Consider the following 22,031-nt stretch of genomic DNA (forward strand, 5'->3'; position numbering starts at 1 on the left):
GGAATCAAACAGCTTGACTGGTCTGATGGACCATTTTTGTGAAGACAATTCAACATACTAATAAGCATCTGCTGTCTTATATTTTCTTAACTCTTATTCCTGGAATAGATCTATAATCCTGGTGTGCATTTTTACCAATGAAAGGAAAAGAACGAGAACAAAATCCAGACTTCTAAAATTAGGCTTACCCGCATTGTTTTGCAAATTCTGTCTGAAAATTGTGATAACACCTCAGCAGCATCCTTGTACCTGTTGTCTGGCTTTGAACCACAGGGGCCATTACAGCATGTCTGTTTACTGGCAGCTTATTACCTGGAGCAGTTGCTAAGCTGAAGTACACAGTACTTTTCTCATCATTATGGGTGTACTATGAGAGAGTTTCAGTAGATAACATGCAATTGTTGCAGAAGTTCCTTGGCAGTCACAATTCTACCAAATACTGTTTTCAAATTGTTCATGCTGAACAAACTGTTGGGTAATCTTTAAATTTTTCATGTAGTCAAAGCCACTTCTGTCAATGCGAGGTGGGTTATGGTAATGGCTTTTAAATGATATTCTTAGCATATTTACATAACAAAATCCTTGTATATGTTATAGCATTAAAAGTCTAATCTAAATAGTACCTGTTTTCCTTAGTTTTCAGCATATTGCCAGTTCATTTATGTCACGTGCCTGCCATAATTCCCTCTTGACTAATCCTACTACAAAGTACAATCCTCTTGGTCTGTCCCTATTGCACTACCCATTTCCAGTGAGGCTCCTCACTGCGATAAACAAATTACTCATTTACACATTTATGCAGTGCATTCCTTAGAGCCGTCCATAAACTTGTCTTGATGCTTATGCATGTTTTGATTGTATACGTGGGTCTCCTGTGCAATTGCAAATTAGGCACAGTTTTTAAAGGTAACGTTTTAAACTATGAGGGGGCTCATTGGAAGTGAATTGCATTGTGTCAAATGTTGACCGCATCACCATGCTGATATATAATGGCACTGTCATTTGAAAATTGGCATGCAATTCCACAGACTGGAGAAATATGCTTTAGATCTTACACTGGGGGAGATGGGAAAGTAGATTGGGATATGCTATTCTGCATCTGCTTGTGAGCATCCAAGAGCAATATTACAATGCAGATTTCTGGGCATTTTAGAATGGAGAGAGAAGAATTTGGGATAAGAATAATTCATTTCCAAATTATACATTTTATGTATGGGCCTAACTGGGAATGATAAAAGCTGGAAAGAAATTAACACTCTTCCAAAATGTGTTTTGCAATATTCTTCTAATTGTTTACAATAACCCAATGCAATAATGCAATTTCTACAGAATGCATGTGTGTTAGTTGTGGATTATATCAATGTGATAAAAATGCTGCCTGCCTTTTCTGTCTGTTCTCCCTAAACAAAACATTTTTTTCCAAGCAATTCTCTTCATTTTCCTTTCAAATTTCACACTTTTTTTTAAAAAACCTGTCCAATGTGAATTATGGATAAATATCTGGCCCTGAGTTTAAGGTTAGTGAATGCAATAATGGCACAGCTACAAGGGTAAATACAAGCTAAAATCCTTTCAGGGATTCGATACACACCTGTAATCCAATCCTTGACCATCTGTTGTTTTGTGTACAATATGTTCAGGTTCCTTGTTTCGTTTGCTTCTGTTGGTTGCTGAAAAGTGGCCAGGACTACATCAGAGTAAGATGGCTATACAGGAGGGAATGTGATTGATAATGAATAACAATGGTATACCTGCCAATTCTTTCTCCAAACAACTCAGACCGCTACATTTGAAGAGTGAATCCTCTTTGTCGATTGCAGCAATTTACTTGGCTTACTTAGAACAAAATCCTACCAAGTGTCTGTACTTGTGCTTTTGTTTGTTTTTCTTTTCAAACTGTTAGTTGCTCAGGTTCCAGCATTACTGCATCTAGATTGAATATTCTTATTAATCACTGTTAGCAATATGCAAATACCAGTATCCATCTTTGCCCAGATGTAAATGCCAGTATCAGAATTGATCATCAGTTTCTTCTGAAACTACTAATATTTGAGTTATTACAACAAGTATGACATTGCTGACGAAACAGCAAGAAAAGAATTGGTCAGTGGAAGGAGCTTTTGCAGACTCGCATGTTAATTGTGTTTAATTGTATGCAGGTGGTGGGAATTAAAAGGGGATTCATTGGCGCCCCTATAAATAGACAGAATGAAACTGTAGTTGTTGGGTTAGGAGGTGCATGTTTGTAATGTGTATAAATGCTTATTAAAAAAATTAACTCCAGTTCTATCCTTCACCAACTGGTTTTCTGGAGTATAACATCACATTCGCTCCAGACTGAGTTGAAATAGTCACAAGCCAATTAAGACCTTTACAACTGAGAAACAGAAATGCATTCCATCAATTTGAGCCACTTAATTCAGGAACAGGTAACCGAGGACAGGGATAGCTTTATAATATAATTAATTAATACATTACCTTCAGCCAAATTATACCAATATGCAAGTAGCACAAAATACTCTGAATTGCTGCAAACGGTTCCAGATATTTTTACAGTGGGTATAAATCTCTCATGCATGAGAAATGTTTGTGAATTCTATGATGGTTCATTGGGTCAGTTATTCACTCAGTTAACCCATACAGACTAACAAAAGTAGTTAATAACTGCAGAGGTCAGGGTAAAGGTGGTACAATTGGGCCCCTGTGCCCTTGGCTTTGGGAGGAACATCATTACTGCTCATGATCGCTGTCCAGTGACCTGGTAGAAATGTGTGTGAACATTGAGTGTTAACAGGTTGAACTTGGTTGTGATGCTCATCATGTAGAGTAGCCTGCCATCATTCACTATCTTAAAAATAGAAAATAAATGGTTGGCAAAACCTTGAACAATAACCAGGAAAATCAGTAGTTTTCCCAAACATGTTTTTAAAACTGCATTGATGCGTACTAAACCCCCATATACTGTTTTCCCCTCATGGAACATCTCCAGTTATGATGAATGTCTTCATAATTCTTAAGACGTTTCTTATTGCTTTAAAAGATTTAGTGCATAAGTTGCATCAACAAAATCAATTGTGACACAAATACAATCTTTACAAGCATTTTATTATGACTAGTATATCTCACTTGTGGAATAAGTGTAGTGTTTCACTGTTTTATAAATTATTCCAAAGGCACAGTGTTTCATGAATTTTGACTTGCAATCTTTCCCTTTGGGGAAAACCAGTGAGCATTTGATGGGCTTAACTGAAACATCTGTTGCTATATAGATGATCTATCAGTTGCTATTGTATTCAAATTTCCCTATGCATAATATTTAAGTAGGACATGTGGCAGATGGATAAACCCAGATATGATTTACAGAAATGTAATCTGTTGTATGCCATAATGTTCAGAGCAAACATAGAAAGAAAACATAGAAAGTAGGAGTAGGCCCTTCGGGCCTGCTCCACCATTCAAAAAAGATCATGGCTGATAGTCATATTCAGTACCCTGTTCCTGATTTCTCCCCATATCCCTTGATCCCTTTGGCATTAAGAAATATATCTGTCTCCTTCTTGAATATATTTAATGACTTGGCCTCCACTGCCTTCTGCAGTAGAGAATTCCACAGGTTCACCACCCTCTGAGCGAAGAAATTTCTCCTCATCTTGGTTCTAAATGGCATACCCCGTGTCCTGAGACTGTGACCCCTTGTTCTGGAACCCCCCAGCCATCGGGAACATCCGCCCTGCATCTAGCCTGTCTAGTCCTGTTAGAATTTTATAAGTTTCTATGAGATCCCTCCTCATCCCTCTTCACTCTTCTGAACTCCAGCAAATATAATCCTAACCGACCCAATCGCTCCTCATACATCGATCCTGCCATCCCAGGAATCAGCCTGGTAAATCTTCTTTGCACTCCCTCCATGGCAAGAACATCCTTCCTCAGATAAGGAGACCAAAACTGCACACAATACTCCAGATGTGGTCTCACCAAGGCCCTGTATAACTGCAGTAAGACATCTTTGCTCCTGTACTCAAATCCTCTTGCAATGAAGGCCAATATACCGTTCGTCTTCCTAACTGCTTGCTGCACCTGAATGCTTGCTTTCAGCCACTGGTGTACGTGGACACCCAGGTCTCTTTGCACCTCCCCTTTCCCAATCTATCACCATTCAGATAATCTGCCTTTCTGCTTTTACAACCAAAGTGGATAACCTCACATTTATCCACTTTATACTGCTTCTGCCATGCATTTGCCCACTCACCCAACTTGTCCAAATCACATTGGAGCCTCTTTGCATCCTCTTGACAGCTCACATTGTCCCCCCAGCTTTGTGTCGTCTGCAAATTTGGAAATGTTACATTTAGTTCCCTCATCCAAGTCATTAATACATATTATCAATAGCTGGGGCCCAAGCTCTGATCCCTGTGGTACCCGACTAGTCACTCTGCCACTTGGAAAAAAACCCATTTATTCCTACTCTCTGTTTCCTGTCTGTCAACCAATTCTCAATCTGTGCTAGTATATTGCCCCCAATCCTATGTGCTTTAATTTTGCACACTCACCTCTTATGTGGGACCTTATCAAAAGCCTTCTAAAAATCCAAATACACCACATCCACTGGTTCTCCCTTATCTACCTGTACATCAAAGTACAATTATGCATGATTAATTTCATTCTTAAGTACATTTTAGCTATGCTATGTAATCTATGAAAAAGTGTGTCATTCTTTTGAAAGTTATCTTTCACCTATCTCATATGTGGAAGCTTTACAACACTTAGACAAAACCTGTTGGTAAAGCTAATGATCTATTCTCTTTGTAAATCTTTGTGATATCATTTGAGTTATTTTTCAAAACAGCTTCTAGATTAGTTTGGCAACATTATCATTGAGAGACTTGTGTCATATTGGTGAAGTCTTGAGTTAAAATTTTGTTAGTAACTGACATCAAGGTTGAAGTTTTCTACTTCTGTGCTCATTAGCCCATGGGTTTCCACCCATTAAAGGAGCAGGTGGAAAATTTCAGGCATAGAAGCAGAAAACTAAGATTTCCACTACCAGTAACCCTTTCAGAAATTAAACAAGCACAAATAAAAAAAAAGCAAATCATTAACATCCATTTTCTCTATCTGTTTCTATTGACTTTGTGAACCCTTTAATGTAAATGTCCAGTGCTAATGATACAATTTGTGGGAAACTGGCTGTGTTGTTACCAGACTTAAAGCAAAAAAATGGTGTAACATTGTCTGAAGCCTCAGAGAGAAATAGAAGGCTGTTGTCGTGAAAATAACAGCGTAATTTAAAACAATGAAGATCCAGTTGTTAGGGAATGAATGATCGCACATAAGTTATTCCATGAGATAATGGGGATCAATGGCAATTATTGGCTTTCATAGGAATTCAGCATACAATGATTGTGATTAATAATTGCACCAATACTTAGGGTTTCACTTACGATACAAAACCAGAGAATTCACTGTGTCACAGGTTTCGAGCTGGAAGGTTTAATGGCTAGCCAAACCTTGTTGAATTCTGAAGTCGCTATTCTAAAATCTTTGTCGTACATTTCTTTCATTCTGGCTACTTGAGAATCCACATGTTCCAAAATATTATCTCATCCAATTAGCTGGACTTCATTTTGAACAAGAATAGCTCCCCAAACCTTCAACTTGACTGAACTATCAATCAAGTCAGTCAACTGGAGACAGTTAACTATAACTGATCAGTTAGATAACAACAGATGAGTTATCACTTGCTTTGTGCCGAGGTCTCCTTGGAAGAGTTAATCCCCAAGAGGACAGCTGAGATGTCTGAGAGACTCGGACAAAGAAAGCATGTAGCTGAATGCTTATCAGCTGAAGGCTGTGTCTGCAAACGTATAATTTTGCTGACATTTCCAGTCTTCTAATAGAAACACATAAAATCCAATTAATAGGGCTATGGGGATCAAACAGGGGAGTAGGACTGACTGGATTTACTCCAGGGAGAGCTGAATGGCCTCCTTCTGTGCCATAAATGATTTTATGGGCTGAATCTTATGGCCACCCTCCCCCTTGCGGCGGAGGGCCCACCATCTCCCCATCACCAAATGACCTTCCCGGGGGCAGGATAGGCCGATGACAGCCTTCCTGCCAGTGGTCAATTGATGGCCTATTAACGGCTAATTAAGGGCCTCTTCCCGCCGCCACTGGGATCTTACGACCTTTACCACGCAGGGGAGAGTCGCCTTGTAGCACGAGGGGGGGGTGTTGAAATAGCAAGCAACCGGAAGCTCGGAGTCATGCTTTCGGACTGAGCAGCGGTGTTCCGCAAAGCAGTCACCCAATCTTCATTTGGTCTCCCCAATGTAGAGGCGACTGCATTGTGAGCAGCGAATACTAAATTCAAGAAAGTACATGTAAATCACTGCTTCACCTGGAAGGAGTGTTTGGAGCCTTGGATGGTGAGAGAGGAGGTAAAAGGGCAGGTATTACACCTCCTGCGATAGCATGGGAAGGGGACGAGAGGTCGGGGATAATGGACGAGCAGACCAAGGTGTCGCAGAGGGAACGATCCCTTCAGGATGTTGACGGGAAGGGAAGATGTGTTTGGTGGGGGCATCACGCTGGAGGTGGCAGAAATGGCGGAGGATGATCCTTTGGATGTGGAGGCTGTTGGGGTGGAAAGTGAGGACAAGGGGAACCCTGTCACGGTTCTGGGATGGAGGGGAAGGGGTGAGGGCAGAAGTGTGGGAAATAAGTCAAAAACAGGTTGTCAACCACAGTGTGCAGGGGTGGAGAATTCTCGGTTGAGGAAAAAGGAAGAAATGTCAGAAGCGCTGTTGTGGAAGGTTGTATCATCAGAACAGATGCGCGGAGACGGAGAAACCGAGAGAATGAGATGGAGTTCTTACAGGAAATGGGGTGTGAGGACGTCTACTCAAAACTTCTTCCCATGCCCACATTTCTATCCTTGGCCTGCTGTAGTGTTCCAATGAATACCAACGCAAGCTTGAGGAGCAACATCTGATCTTTCGATTAGGCACTCTACAGCCTTGCGGACTCAACCTTGAGTTCAACAATTTCAGAGCATGACTGGCCTTATTTTTATATTTTTTTTTTACCATGTGCTTGTTTTTTCATGTGGACAGAGCTGCTCATTATTCTGCCATTAACACTCTGTGCTAATGTTTTGTCTTTCACCACAAGCATTAACATGCTGTTTGCCTTTGTCCCATGACAACTTTGTTATTTAATCTCTCCTGCCCTCTGCCCTATCACAGCTTCCCTTTTGTTCTCTTCCTCACCAAACTCCCCCTTCACCTGCTTAAAACCTTCTTTTCTAACCTTTGCCAGTTCTGATGAAAGGTCACAGACCTGAAACATGAACTCTGCTTCTCTCTCCACAGATGCTGTCTGACCTGCTGAGTATTTCCAACACTTTGTTTTCTCCTAAATTGTTGTAGTGTTGCTTAAATTTGAAATTCAAACAAATTACTTTTCATGCCGAAGAGTTTTTAAAACTGCATGAGTTCCGTTTGAATGTAAATTCCTAAGTTATGTGTTAGTGCTTGTAAGAAAAACGTTAGTACTTGTTAATTTTTTCTCTCGGTTCTAAGATAAACCTATCCTTTGTTTTAAGGAATAGTTTCCATCTTCTGAAGAAAAACTCAAAGCTATTAAGGGAACTAAAAAATTTGGATTCAAGACAGTGGTGAGTATATTTTATAACACATGTATATTGTGAAATGGTAAATAGCAGCAGTTAGGCAGCTTTCAGTGGATTATGATATTCAACCACATCGATCAGTAGTTCTGGAATAAATGGATCGTTGAATAGTGCTGCTTACTAATTCAGAAACTTTGGAACCTTCTAAATTGTGGTTTGCTACACAAGCTGCCATTAACATCCATTTAATAATTGGACTGCTGAAGGAGTTGGTTGTCAACTGGAACATTGTCAGCAGTGCGTTAAGTGATTGCTACATGACATAGACGAATCTTTTGCAATCCTGTGCAAACTATGATCATAAAACAAACAGGTTGCTTCAACTTGGATTTATATTGAATTCATTCTTTTTAGTACTATGTATTGTTAGCAGTGATCAGTGGCATGTTTCAAAATTATTAGTTGGACATCTTTAATGCTGAATTTTATACAGCAGCTAAGTTTATTCAATCTTGGAATGTTTGATTCTAAGTATCCTGAAATATTTTGATGCTTTCACTGGTGTAGAAATGTCAGAAAAGGTCTCCATTTTCATGATTGAATACCTTCTGTGTAGTTATTACATAATTCCGCAAATAACAATTGATTGTTTCCAGTAATAAGTCTGGCATTTTTATATGTTCTATGACCAAGTACAGCATTCCATCTAATTTTTTTGGGAGTGCACGGGCGATTTATTTAAATACGTGGCGCCTTTAAATTTTTTGTGTGCGATTGCACACATGCGGTAATTTAAAGAGACCTACTTGAGCACAGCCTGTGCAGGTATGTTTGGGTTGCCATGCAGCTTAGAGAGGATATTGACCAAGTAGTAGTATCTTTTAGGTAGGTATCAATTGATTATTGGGGTGAATTAGACAAATGCAAATTAGATTAGTACAACAGTTTTACTTGTATAGTACCTTTAAAATAGGAAAAAAACAACTCAAGCACTTACAAAGTTGTACAGAAAACTACTTACGGGATTTTGATGCATATCTGCAAATCATGACAGTAATTCTCAGATATGGACCATTTCCTAATTTTTCCATCCAATCCTTGTCTCAAATATAAAGCATTGCCAGATCATATATAGCATGAATTAGGTGCAGGTAAAGTTATATTTATAATGCCCCAACTATGTGCTTTAAACTTTGGTCCTTCTCCTTGACGCTGCCTGTTTATAGTCCTATTTGTTCTGTGATCTCTAGCCCATTCAGAAACGGACTGATACTCTCTCAACTCTTGCGTAGGACCCTTACAGTATACAGTGAATGAGATGCTCAATTCATCCGTGTACATTGAATTTAAACTAAAGAATACAAATCATAGAATGCTACATTACAGAAGTGGTCATTTGGCTGATGAAGCCTGTGCAGGTGGTGGTCTCCATATGAGATGCATAGTCTGGCTCCACTCTTCTGCTTGTTTCCAATGACCTTCAGTATTAATTTTTATTAAGGCTGTGACCTAACTCCCCTTTACAAGGTTTTATGTGAACAATGATGGACACATAAAGACCCTCTGGTCCATCCAGCCTGTCTCTCACAATTGTGATACCTTGTCTATCACAATCTATGCACACTCCACCCCACCCAAAACCATGTGGTTTCCTGGAAGAGATGCAAAACCGGTAAAAACCCAAGCCAATGTGAGGGGGAAAAATTCTGGGAAATTCCTCTCGGACCCATCTAGGCAATCAAAACTTGTCCAGGAGATTAGTCTGGCCCTGAATTTCCTGAAGTACCTACCTTCTGCAAGAGGTGCTGTCTGCCCCACCAGAAACAAGTGCAGCTCTTCCTTGACGGAATTCAGTGACTCACTGTCCACTGCTCAAGCTGGCAGCCTGTTCTCTGGGAGAAAAGTGCACGTCCTGACATCTAACCTAAATCTGGCCTTACACAACTTAAAAACCTATTTAATTGGAACAAACTGTCAACTCAAACACAATCTATTCCTTTCACCATCTTATAAACTTTGATCAGATCACCCTAAGTCTACGCTTCTCTGAAATGTAGAGTCCCAACTCTTTTAGCCTATCTTAATAAATAAAATGCATTAATTAGACTGGGAATTAGGCCAATAATTCTCCTCTGCATCCTTTCCAAAATTTCAATGTCACCCACTCTTTGAGGAGAGAAAAACTGGGCGCAATAGTCCAAGTAAGACCTGTCCTATGCTTGTATCCTTACACCCTGTTTGCTCCTGCTATTGCTTCACAGCATTTTTCATGAACCTTTAGAGATCAATGCACTGGAATGCCCAGATCTCTTGCTTTCTCCACCTTCTTTAATGCTTTTCCCTGAAGACTATATGAATATTGAGCATTTGCCCTGCCCACATGCATAACCTTGCACTTATCCAAATTAAACATCATTTATCAGTCATGAGTCCAATCTCCCAACATATTAAGATCCACCTGAAGCAGGTGAGCATCGTCTACAGTCCGAACATTCACACAGATATTTGTATCATCTGTAAATTTGCAGATCCTGCCGGCAACATATACATCCAGATCATTAATAAAAATAATAACGAGCAACGGTCCCAACACTGATCCCTGCTGGACTCTGCTGGTGACCAGTCTTTAAACAAATCAAAATCTATCTCAATTACTTTTTCTTACATCCTGCAAACCAGTTCTCAATCCAACTCAATATATTACCACTATAGCAAAGGCTTTGATCTTGTAGAGAAACCCCTTGTGCAATACCTTATCAAAAGCTTTTTGGAAGCCTAAGTATACAGTGTTTACTGGGATTCCATAATGCACCATCTTTGTAACTTCTTAAAAGAAAACAATTAGATTTGTAAGACTTGACCTTTTTATGAAGCCATATTGGGTGACCCGATTTTGTCCCTCTATCCATGCAATCATATATTGTATCTCTAATGGTTCCCTCAAGCATCTTTCTTATTACTGATGTGAAACTAATGGGCCTATTGTTACCCAGGTCCATCTTGTCACCTTTTTTTAAAGATGGGAACTACAATAGCCTCCTTCCAGTCTACAGAAGCCATCCCAGAGCACAGTGATCTATTAAAAATATGGGCTCGGGGCTCAAACAGTACTTGTCCCATCTCCCTGAGGACCCTCGGGTGGATATCATCTGTCCCAGCTGCACTATCTATTTTAATGTTCCTAACTCCATCTAAAACAATATGTTCATTAAGTTAAATATTAGTTTTATTATTAAAATCATTCAATCCTAATAGCAAAGCATCATCTTCAAGTGCAAATGACTGCAAAGTATTTATTTAATATTTACGCCATACCCAGTGTGTTCTTTGTAACCTGTCTTTGTATTGGCCCGTTGAAGAACATACAGGGCTGGATTTTATTAGTGCGCCGAGAGCTGCAGCCTTCCAACATGGTAGTGCTGCCGCACAGCCCCCGCGATATTACGTAGGGGGGCTGATTTAAATAGATGGGGCTGCTGCCCTCAATGATGTATAGGGGCGGCCACCATGTCCCCGCCAACGGTGTCCGGCGCCACTGCGCAGGTGCCATTTTAAAGGCTTCAAGCCCTGACAGCTGATGTAAAATTTTAAAGGGACCAGCACTGTAAATTTCAATAAAAACATTAAATTGAACATAAAATCGCTACTTCCACCCCCGCAATGATCAAACAATAAACTTATTTCCCTTTTCCCCACCACCCCCCACCCGAAAAACCATTTTTGACAGTCCCAACCTTTCAACCACAAACTTTGCACTCTTTGCCCTTCAGCACTTTCCCACCATCCCCACAGCCAATAAAATATGTTTTCCCCGCTCCTCCACCCCTCCCATCCTGAAAATTTTATTTCTCTTCCCCCCCCCCCCCCCCCCCCCCCACCAGGTTCTCATATCGGAACTCCGTATGGAGTTCTGAAGGTGCTTGAGCTGTGTTCAGGGGCCGTAAAATTGGCATGGGACGGCCGCCTGCCTGCAGGTGAGTTAATTTGCATCTTGTAGTTAATTTACATATTTAGATGAAGGTCCCGCCACCACTAATATGCGGCGGGCCCTTCTCGACATCAGGGTCGAGGTGGGCCTCTCCCCACAGAATTTTACAGGCCACCCCGCCGCAATCCACGGCATCGAGGGGCTGGTAAAATTCAGTGCACAGTCTTCGATTCGTAACAGAAAAAGCTTTTCCCATTACTTCCACAATTGTCAATGACTCCCTTTTCCATTAACCTTTCAGCTGACCTAGTAGCAGTCTTTGTTTTCTTTTACTAATCCTTATCCTGTTTAGTTGAGTATTAGATGCATTTAATTTATAGAAACATTTCTGCTTGCCTGTTATTTGTTTTTGTTCATAACTAGTCAACCATTTTGGCCTTTTCTTACCATTCAAGCCAACCACAGGAAATAATATTCCTGATGAGTTCTCCAAAATTCTTTGGTAGAAAACTAGAAGGTGGCAAATGTTACATGCTGCTTCAAAAAAGGAAACTGGAGTAACCCAGGCATAAAATTAACTTTACTTAGACTGATGGTAAACTATTAGTGTTTGGGTAACTGTTTGGCTTCCACATTATTTTTTACCCTGTTCTTAAAAACTTCTTTTTGTATTCTACATTGGTCTCATCACCAACCAATCAAGTGTCTCTCTCGCTGTTAGATTCTCACTTCAACTATGGCAGAGAATTCCACTCCACAGTTACTCTCTCTCTAAAGATTTTTTTCTAGCATCCACTCTAATTCTATTTGTTTAAAAGCAAAATACTGCGGATGCTGGAAATCTGAAATAAAAACAAGAACTGCTGGAAACACTCAGCAGGTCTGGCAGCATCTGTGGAGACAGAAGCAGAGTTAACGTTTCAGGTCAGTGACCCTTCTTCAGCAGAAGGGTCACTGACCTGAAACGTTAACTCTGCTTCTGTCTCCACAGATGCTGCCAGACCTGCTGACTAATTCTATTTGTGATAGGCTTTAGTTTGTGCCCACTTGTTAACTTTCTTGCCAACTGTGAAAACAATCCATTAATCCTGACCATAACCCTTTATAATCTTGAAGATGTCTATCAAGTCACTCAACCTTCTCAGCTCCAGTGAGAAAGGCCCGAACTTGTCAACTCATTCTTCATAATTGTAACCATGGTAACATCCTAGTAAATGTGCACTACTACTTCTCCATTGCTTTAATATCCCTCATGTAATAGGATGCCAGAACTATAGACAATGCTTTTAACTTTGGCTAAGGACATGTAAAACTTCAACATTATCTCTTTGCTTTTGCATTCTATGCCTTTAGATGTAATACCAAGGATTCTATCCCCATTTTTTCATGGCCTTAATTACTTGGGCTGTCACCTTTTTAATAACCTGTACCCCAATGTCCTGCCGCTCCTCTTCTGTTTCATTAAAGGTATATTTCCTTTACCTAATCTTACTTCTAAAATATATTCCTTCACATTAGATTGTAACTACCACGGATCTGTCCATTCTGCTAGCCTATCTGTGTCCTACTGCAATTTTTAAACATTTTGTTACAATTTGCTATGTACCTCAATTTGGTGTCATCAGCAAAGTGCAATATTGTTCCTTCCATTTCAAAGTCTAGATAAATTATGTATATAGTAAATAGGAGTATTACAATGAGTACAACTGGGGAACACCACTCACTAAATCTTTCCAGCCTGCGAAACGTTCCTTTGTTTTCTGCGCTCTAACCGTCTCCTCTTGCACATGGTCACATTTCCCTAAACTCCATGTACTTTTGCTGTTGGTCTCTTATGTAGTACCTCATCAAATGCTTTTTTGAAAATTCATGTAAACCACATCTCCACTTTGTACTGTTACTTTCTTAAAGAATTTCATAAGGTTGCATGATGCACAATTTAGAAATTCATGGCTCTGCCTAACTTGTGTTTTTACAAATGCTTAGTTATTTTACCTTGTATTCTAAACACTAGTAGTTTACCCTCAGTTTTAGTGAGGTTATTTTTCTGCCTGGCTTATTCCAGTTTTCTTTTTTGAAGAAGTATGTACGATTTGCCACCTTCCAGTTTTCTGGCAAAGAATTTTGAAAAACTAATCAAGGTTATCATTTTCTGTAGTTTGCTTGAATGTTAAACATCAGGTCCTTGTGATTTGTCTAAGTTGAATATCTTCTTTACTGTGCTTTTTAATAATATTAACCTCTGCTAACAATTCTAATCCCACTTCTGGTGGATCTGCAATCCTAATAGCCACCTCCTCTGAGAACAATGGCAAAGTACTCTTTAGTCTCTGCCACTCCTTAATCCAGTACAATCTTGCCTCCTTCATCTCTTAGTAGTCCTACCCCTACCTTGTCTATTGTCTTAATACATCTGTGCTTATAGAAAGCAGTACTTTCCATTGATGTTCTGCTGCTCTTTTTGCCAACTTTTTCCTTCCATTCAATCTGGGAAAGATTTATTTTTAGCTTGCTTTTATGTGCTTTGTTTCTAGTCACATATCCTAGTGCTCAACTCCTCTTTTTCCTTTATTATTCTTACACTCAACCTAACTACATTATGGTTACTGTTTGTCCAGAAGCAGGTCAAGCAGTGCTTCATTCCTTGTTGGAGGAGCAACATGTTAACTGTGCAAATATACCTGCGTCCACTTCAAGAAAGACATCCTTTTCTCCACCACACACACTAATAGATTATTAAAATCTCCTGTAATTATACCTTTATTGTTAAAATGTGAATCTGTAATTTGTCTGCAAATTTCATCCTGCATTCAGACTTTAGGGGTGAAAAGGCAACATTATAACCCATTACATCACTTGTACAAGATGGAATACATTTCCTGTCCTCTTGTTTGCCTCATGTTAAACAGAAAGTGGCAGAGGAATACACAATTAATGGGAGAATACTGAGAGGTGTAGAGGAAGTGAGGGATCTTGGAGTGAATGTCCACAGATCCCTAATGGTAGCAGTACAGGTCGATAAGGTGGTTAAGGAAGCATTTGGAATCCTTCCTCAAGGTATAGAATATAAGAGCACGGAGGTTCTACTGGAACTGTATAAATTGTTGGTTAGGCCACAACTTGAGTACTGTGTGCAGTTCTGGTCACCTCATTACAGAAAGGATGTAATTGCACTAGAGAGGGTACAGAGGAGATTTACGAGGATGTTGCTGGGACTGGAAAAAAGCAGCTATGAGGGAAGATTGGATAGGCTAGGGTTGTTCTCCTTGAAACAGAGAAGGCTGAGGGGAGATCTGATTGAAATGTACAAAATTGTGAGGGGCCTGGATGTAAAGGGCCTGTTTACCTTAGCAGAGAGGCCAGTGACTAGAGCGGCACTGTGGTCTAATTTAATTTAGCTAGATTTTGCGTAGGTGGGTGTTGGGGGGTGGTTATTGACAACGAGCTGTAAGAGTTCATCATCATTACTCCTCTGAAACTGACCGCAACTTCAGGATGTCAAACGTGCAGATTAGCGCAGAAATACTGAAGTTGTGGCCTGTCACTCAATGGTCTGTGTCAGGCTGCACTGTGGACCCCCACAAAGCCAGCAATAATGGAAATTATTGAGAATTTAAACTTTCTCACCCCACATCGCCGTTGAAACCCCTTAAAAAATTTCACCTTGTTCAGTGGGGCAATTTTATAATTGTGGAGTGCCGTCAAATGCTAAATTAGCAGATTTTTTTTAAGCTTAATTTTTTTTAAAAATTTCATAATATTTTAGCTTCTACCTTAACCCCATGTGTATGTTCCAATGTTAAATTTGCTCTATGTAAAAAAAAAAAAAATTAATTGAAAGCTGATTTTACTATAGTGCTTTTAGTTTCCTGTTTGGAGTGGAGAGGTTGGTGAAAATCCTTTAATGTGATTGGCTGCTTGGACAGCCTGATGACACCCCTCCTGCTGCACACTGAATGCCCAGTAAAGAATGTTAGAATCAGTTGCAGTACCACTGCATGGCGCTCGAGGTGAAATTCTCACCAGCGAGATCGCTTGATCTCTCAGCAAGACTTGCTTCTTGATGAGCGGCAAGCACTCTTGCTGCAAAATCTGGCCCTTTATTCATGATTGATTTCATTATTTTGAATTCTTCAACTGGGTTGCCTTTGGTCAGTGGAATATTTGAGCAAATCAAATACCAGTTCAATTCACTGAACAAGCAGACTGCCAGTCAGTCAAAAGGAGCCACCACAAACTCAGCCAATAAAATCATTAACATTTTTTAAAAAAACAATTCATGAATTGGTGCCGACCACAAAACTAGTCAATGGTTTTGAAATTATCACTTTAGTTTCTGAGTTATTAATGTGTTTGAATTAAAGCACAATTTTTTCTGTATATGTAAGGAGGGGATTTTAGTTAAATATGCAAATACTAAAAGTTATTCTAAATACTCTGGGACAGTAGAAACATTCTAAATGAATACTACCATTCAGCTTAAACTAGAGAACTCCTATAACTATCTTTCATTTTCAGTGCAATAAATATTTTTGAAAGTTATCGCAAATGAGGATTGTTTTTCTGCCAGATTTAGTAAATTAAGTTTAGACTTATCAGACTCCTAATTTTCTCTTCCTAGCTTCAATATCCTTTCTATTTCAGTCATGCAGTCATTCTATGCAGTCAGCTAAATGCTTTGCAGAGCTGCCAGAGATTTATTGCTGTACAAGCGTAATATGTGATCTATATAATGTTTTTTCCAGTCAGATACAAAGGTTATAACAATGTGTTATGTCAATGTTTTTTTTGTCTCCTATCTTCTGTAATATTTAAAAGCATAATCCTGATCTAAATGAATTTACGTTTTACTATTTTCAAGTCGGGAAACTCATAAGATTGCAGTGTTTTACATTATGGAAGGACAGGAAGACAAGTGTTCAATTCTTTCAAACACTGGAGGAAGCCAAGCATATGAAAATTTTGTTTCTGGACTCGGCTGGGAGGTATAGAATGTTTCTTCCATCTACATAGAATTTCTTATATAATCTTGAGAAAAAGTATGATTTTCTATTGATTCTATTACTTTAGAAAATATTATTTGAAATATGTGAATTTTGTGAAGAAATTACATTGGCAATGCAATCGTTTTGCTTTGTTAACTAGGTTCACTACACAAAATGACTTTAACAATATATTTTCAGCAATTTTTTGTTTGATTCATTGAAGTCTATACAACCTTAAGCATCTATTTTATGACTTCATGTTCCAAAAAATGTATTTTAGATATATCAAAATAGTCTTGTTGCTGAAAAGAAGCTCTAGCTGCCCCATAATCCTAAATGTTATAAGAATGATACAAGTACGCTGTGTATCAGTCCTCTCTTGTACATTAAAACTGCAGGCTCAGTGTAGTCTGAATGCATGCAAAGGTTGTGATGAACTCATTTAATAGTCATGATTGTCAAATAGAAATTTAGCAGCAGGGTCAATCCACACAAAATACAAATGAAAGGGGTTGACGACAGTGCTATCAAGCGGCACTTACTCACAATTAACCTGTACACCAATGCTCAGTTTGGGTTCTGCCAGCATCCGTCGGCTCCAGACCTCATTAACAGCCCTTTTCCAGACATGGATAAAAGAGCTGAATTTCAGAGGTGAGGTGAGAGTGACTGCAGAATTTGACATCATGGAGCCCTAGTAACATTAATGTTAGTGGAAATCCAGGGGAAAACTCTTCACTAGCACAAAGAAAAATGGTTGTGGCTGTTGGAGACCAATTATCAGAACATCACTGTAGGAGTTCCTCAGGGCGATGTCCTTGGCCTAACCATCTTCAGTTGCTTTATCTATGACCTTTCCTCCATTATAGGGGCGGCGCAGTGGTTAGCACCGCAGCCTCACAGCTCCAGCGACCTGGGTTCAATTCTGGGTACTGCCTGTGTGGAGTTTGCAAATTCTCCCTGTGTCTGCGTGGGTTTCCTCCGGGTGCTCCGGTTTCCTCCCACATGCCAAAGACTTGCAGGTTGATAGGTAAATTGGGCATGATAAATTGCCCCTAGTATAGGTAGGTGGTAGGGAAATATAGGGACAGGTGGGGATGTGGTAGGAATATGGAATTAGTGTAGGATTGGTATAAATGGGTGGTTGATGGTCGGCACAGACTCGGTGGGCCGAAGGGCTTGTTTCAGTGCTGTATCTCTAAACTAAACTATAAGGTCAGAACTGGCAATGTCCAGTCCACTGATGTTTACACCGTCTTCAGTTCCATTTGCAGTTCCTCCGATAATGAAGCAGTCTTTGCCCACATGCAACAAGATCTGGACATCATGCAGGCTTGGTTGGATAGGTGCCGAGTAACATTTGCTGCACACACGTCCCAGGCAAAGACCATCTCCAACATGAGAGAATCTAACCAGCTCCCCTTGACAGTCAGTTGTGTTAACATCATTGAATCCCGCACCATCAACTTCCTGGGTAACACCATTGCCCAGAAACTTAACTGGACTAGCCACATAAATATTGTGGCTACAAGAGCAAGTTGGAGGCTGGGTATTCAATGTACTCAAATCCTGACTCCCCGAAGCCTGTCCACCATCTACAAGTCAGGAGTGTGACCAAATGCTCTCCACTTGCCTGGATGTGCAGCTTCAACACCACTCAAGAGGCTCTACACCATCCAGGACAAAGCAGCCCGCTTGATCGGCACCCCATCCACCACCTTCAACATTTACTCCTTCCATCACCGGCGCTCTGTGGTAGCAGTGTGTACCATATACAAAATGCACTATAGCAACTTGCCAAGGCTCCTTCGACAGCACCTTCCACACCTGTGACCTCTACCACCGAGAAGGACAGTGGTAGCAGGTACATGGGAATACCACCATCTCAAGTTCCCTGCAGTCGAACACCATCCTAACTTGGAAATACATCGCTGTTTCCTCATTGTCACTGGGTCAAACTCCTGGAACTCTCTCCCTAAAAGCATTGTGGATGTACCTTCAACACATGATTAAAAAAAGTAGCTCATCATGCCTACTCGAAGACAGTTAGGAATTGGCAATAAATGCTGGTTTTGCCAGCAATGCCCACATCCTGTAAATGAATTTTTTTTTAAAGTCTGCTTTCACGTTTTACACTAATCAGGGGCTCTAATGTGTTTAATTGGGTAACAAGAGGTGACTGAGACACACTGGTATAGATATCTTCATAGCATTTGAATTACAGTACAATGCATTAGCCTCTACTTTCTTTTCGTTCTTTTGGAACTGGAGTACTTTCACTGAAAAAAAATCTGATAAACTATTTGAAAAATGACAAATAAAAACAAGAAATGCTGGAAATACTCAGCTGGTCTGGCAGCATCGGTGGAGAGAGAAGTAGAGTTAACGTCTCAGGTCAGTGACCCTTCATCAGAACCGGTTCTGAAGAAGGGTCACTGACCTGAGACGTTAACACTGCTTCTCTTTCCACAGATGCTGCCAGACCTGAGTGTTTCCAGCATTTCTTGTTTTTATTTCAGATTTCCAGCATCCGCAGTATTTTGCTTTTATATTATTGAAAAATGACAATGTGGACACAAATGGGGCCTAAATTGGAACACTGTTACACCTGTCTAATGAGCATAAAATGGCAGAATGATAACCAATTTAGCAGTGCAGTGGCCCACAACCAATTTTCACAAGCATTATGGCAACTGTCAAATTGGTCAGGGCCATTTATTGGGCAGCTGCCAACAACAGGTCTCTTTTCAGTAATGAAACAAGGCTCCTGCCCCTATTTCAGACCATACTGTTAAATTAGTTGAGAATAGTCCGAATTTATTTTCAAGTCTTGATCTGCCTAATTACCAGCCCTTGAAGAGACCATTGCAGGCTGGCTCAAAAAAAGGCCCCAAACTGAAATGTTTTTGTGCTCCTCCTGCTTCCACAGAAACTACTGCAGGCCAGTGCCAGACTGCTCAATGCCCTCCTGTTTGCCTTTACCCCACCCCTTCTCCAGATTTGCACATGAACATAGCTGCTAGACAAAATTAGTCAGGTCTAGACAAGGCAGCTGCGGGGGACTGCAGTGGCTAATAAATTTAGGTCCCAATGTCTTATCACCAATTTTTGAAAATTGGAAAACAGACGTCCTGATTTTCTTTTTTATTGAAACGTGGTGGAAAACTTTACTTCTGGAATTTTTGTGGATCCTTCTGCAACAGTCTAGACATGCGCAGTCATGTACAACTATATTTGTAATGGTCATGTGTTTAGCTGGAGGCCGCAGTGCTATTTGATAGCCTTATGGCCAAGGTGGGAAGAGTGCACTGTCTTTTCTAGTCCCACTTCTCCGCAGGTCACAACATATATTTTAAAATGTTTACCCAGTTACCAGTTCGGTCAATCATATACTCTACTCATTATCCCAGAATAAAATACACCAACCTGGTTTCTTTAATTATCTGTTTATTATCAAACAAGACATATCCAGTCATGAAGCAAAGCATTAACACACACATTGAAATATGTAAGTTCCCTTTTTAAATTCCACACACACACACACTGAAAAAATACAGAAATTCTCACTGCAGAGATCTGTTACAAAAAGAAGACAAAAAAAGAATACTTTGGCGAAATACTTGCTAATTCTTGAAGAAAAAAAAGAGAAGTTATGGAAGGAAGTCAGTTGTCTCTTTTGGTCTGGCGTCTGGGTATATGGGGACGGATAACTGGGATCTTTTCTAAAGCAGTTCTTTTCAGGCAGTGTTGAGAATTAATCTGGCAGGTTTTTCCAGCTTCTCAGGAGAGATGCAGCACTAGGGATTTTAGCTCTCCCACACTGGATCTTTGCAGGGTTTCTTCAAAGAGGTAGAGAAAGAGGTGAGCTGGGTGTTTTGTTTTCCCTTGGCAGGCAAAACACCAACTGTCTTCAAAACAGTTCACACCCCGACTCAACTGAAAACAGTATCCAAACTCCAAACAGAAAGTCAACCTCCTGACCTCCATAAATCTTGACATGTGGCTTCTCTAAAAACCTTCCCCAGGTCACCAAGGTTTCTATTGTTTATTGAGCTTAAGGCACATGATTTCCAGCAATGGTTGTTGTCAAACAACATCTCAAGTGTCCTTTCAGTGAACTTGGTTAACAAATTGGAAATAGTATGGTTGAACACAAAAGCTTCACTTCTTTTAAACTAAAATATAGTTTTTGGGCTAAAAGTAGAGCATTTCCTTCGGCATTTAGAAAGAAAATCTCCCTTGAAACTGTTAAATGTATTCAATAGGAAGGCTGTCAGGAAACATCTGGAATAAAAATAGTGCTAAATCAAGGAAATTTTTCTTCAAATCATCTCCATTTTACTAATAAAGAGTGAAAGAGAATTTTGTCTTTATTTCTGAAATAATTATATTTATCATTCCCCAGATTGACCTGTCTACACATTGTGGTTTTATGGGTGGCCTGCAACGTAATGGCAGTACAGGGCAAACTGCACCTTACTATGCTACCTCTACTGTGGAAGTCATTTTCCATGTTTCCACAAGAATGCCATCAGACTCTGATGATTCATTAACTAAAAAGGTAAATAGCTGGAACCAGAGTAAGCTTTTCTTGACTGCTATCACTTTCCTTCCTAAGAAAGAGAAATTCTTAATGATCTGACAATTGTATTTGTTTATTTTTAAATGATTTAACATGAATGTATAGAAATTCAAAAGTCAGGGAACGGGTACCGGTGCTAAAGAATGTCAGTTCCACTTCATCCTGAAAGTATTGAATAGTTGCAATTTAGGGACATGCCACAGATGCCAGCTGAGGCATATTTTAGTTAAAGTCTCTGTACCTCTAAACCTTTTTGGGAGGGAACATTTTTTGCATCAAAATGCAAAAAAAATTGAGTTGTGTGACTAAGACAGACTGGGTGGAATAATAGATTCCATTGTATAGATCTGACAACATTCCTGCTTTAGTTATTAATATGATGTGATTCAGGAGAATCTAGAAAATGGTATTTGATGTGTCATCAAAAAGAATAACAACAAATTGATGTTTAGATTTTCTCTCAAGTAATTCTGTGTATCTTTTCAATATCAGTATTATACAAACTATCCCAAACCTTGTGCTGCACCTCATGAAATCTTGAGAGTCTTGGCTGGAATACTTTTCTTATTTTGTAATGGATAGCTTAAGTATTTTGTAGTGAAAGAAATTGTAACCATTTTCTAAATGAGTTGCCAGCAAGATTAAACTTACAGCATCATTGGTGGTGTGGAATATTATTCCACCCAGTGTGTCTTAGTCACACAACTCAATTTTTTTTTGCATTTTGATGCAAAAAAATGTTCCCTCCCAAAAAAGTTTAGAGGTACAGAGACTTTAACTAAAATATGCTTCAGTTTACTTTCACAAACTTTTGGTATTCTCTAAATATTTTTTCACCTTGATAATTGACATACTCCCATTCCACTTCTACCTATTGAACACTATATATGCTGGAAACTTGGG

General features: G+C 39.6%; 1 protein-coding gene across 10 annotated transcripts in view; it reads left to right on the plus strand.

The window, feature by feature from the left end:
• The window catches only part of ralgapa2 (Ral GTPase activating protein catalytic subunit alpha 2), a 616,204-nt gene that overhangs the window by 378,804 nt on the left and 215,369 nt on the right, over window positions 1-22,031 (plus strand). For all 10 annotated transcript variants that reach the window (XM_068044400.1, XM_068044396.1, XM_068044394.1 and 7 more), the window contains 3 exons: window positions 7,607-7,678; window positions 16,423-16,546; window positions 20,952-21,107. In XM_068044400.1, coding sequence (XP_067900501.1) covers window positions 7,607-7,678; window positions 16,423-16,546; window positions 20,952-21,107 — 352 coding nt within the window. The remainder of the gene's footprint in view (window positions 1-7,606; window positions 7,679-16,422; window positions 16,547-20,951; window positions 21,108-22,031) is intronic.

Source organism: Heterodontus francisci, chromosome 13 (assembly GCF_036365525.1).
Source record: "Heterodontus francisci isolate sHetFra1 chromosome 13, sHetFra1.hap1, whole genome shotgun sequence".
In the NCBI taxonomy this organism is placed as follows: domain Eukaryota; kingdom Metazoa; phylum Chordata; class Chondrichthyes; order Heterodontiformes; family Heterodontidae; genus Heterodontus; species Heterodontus francisci.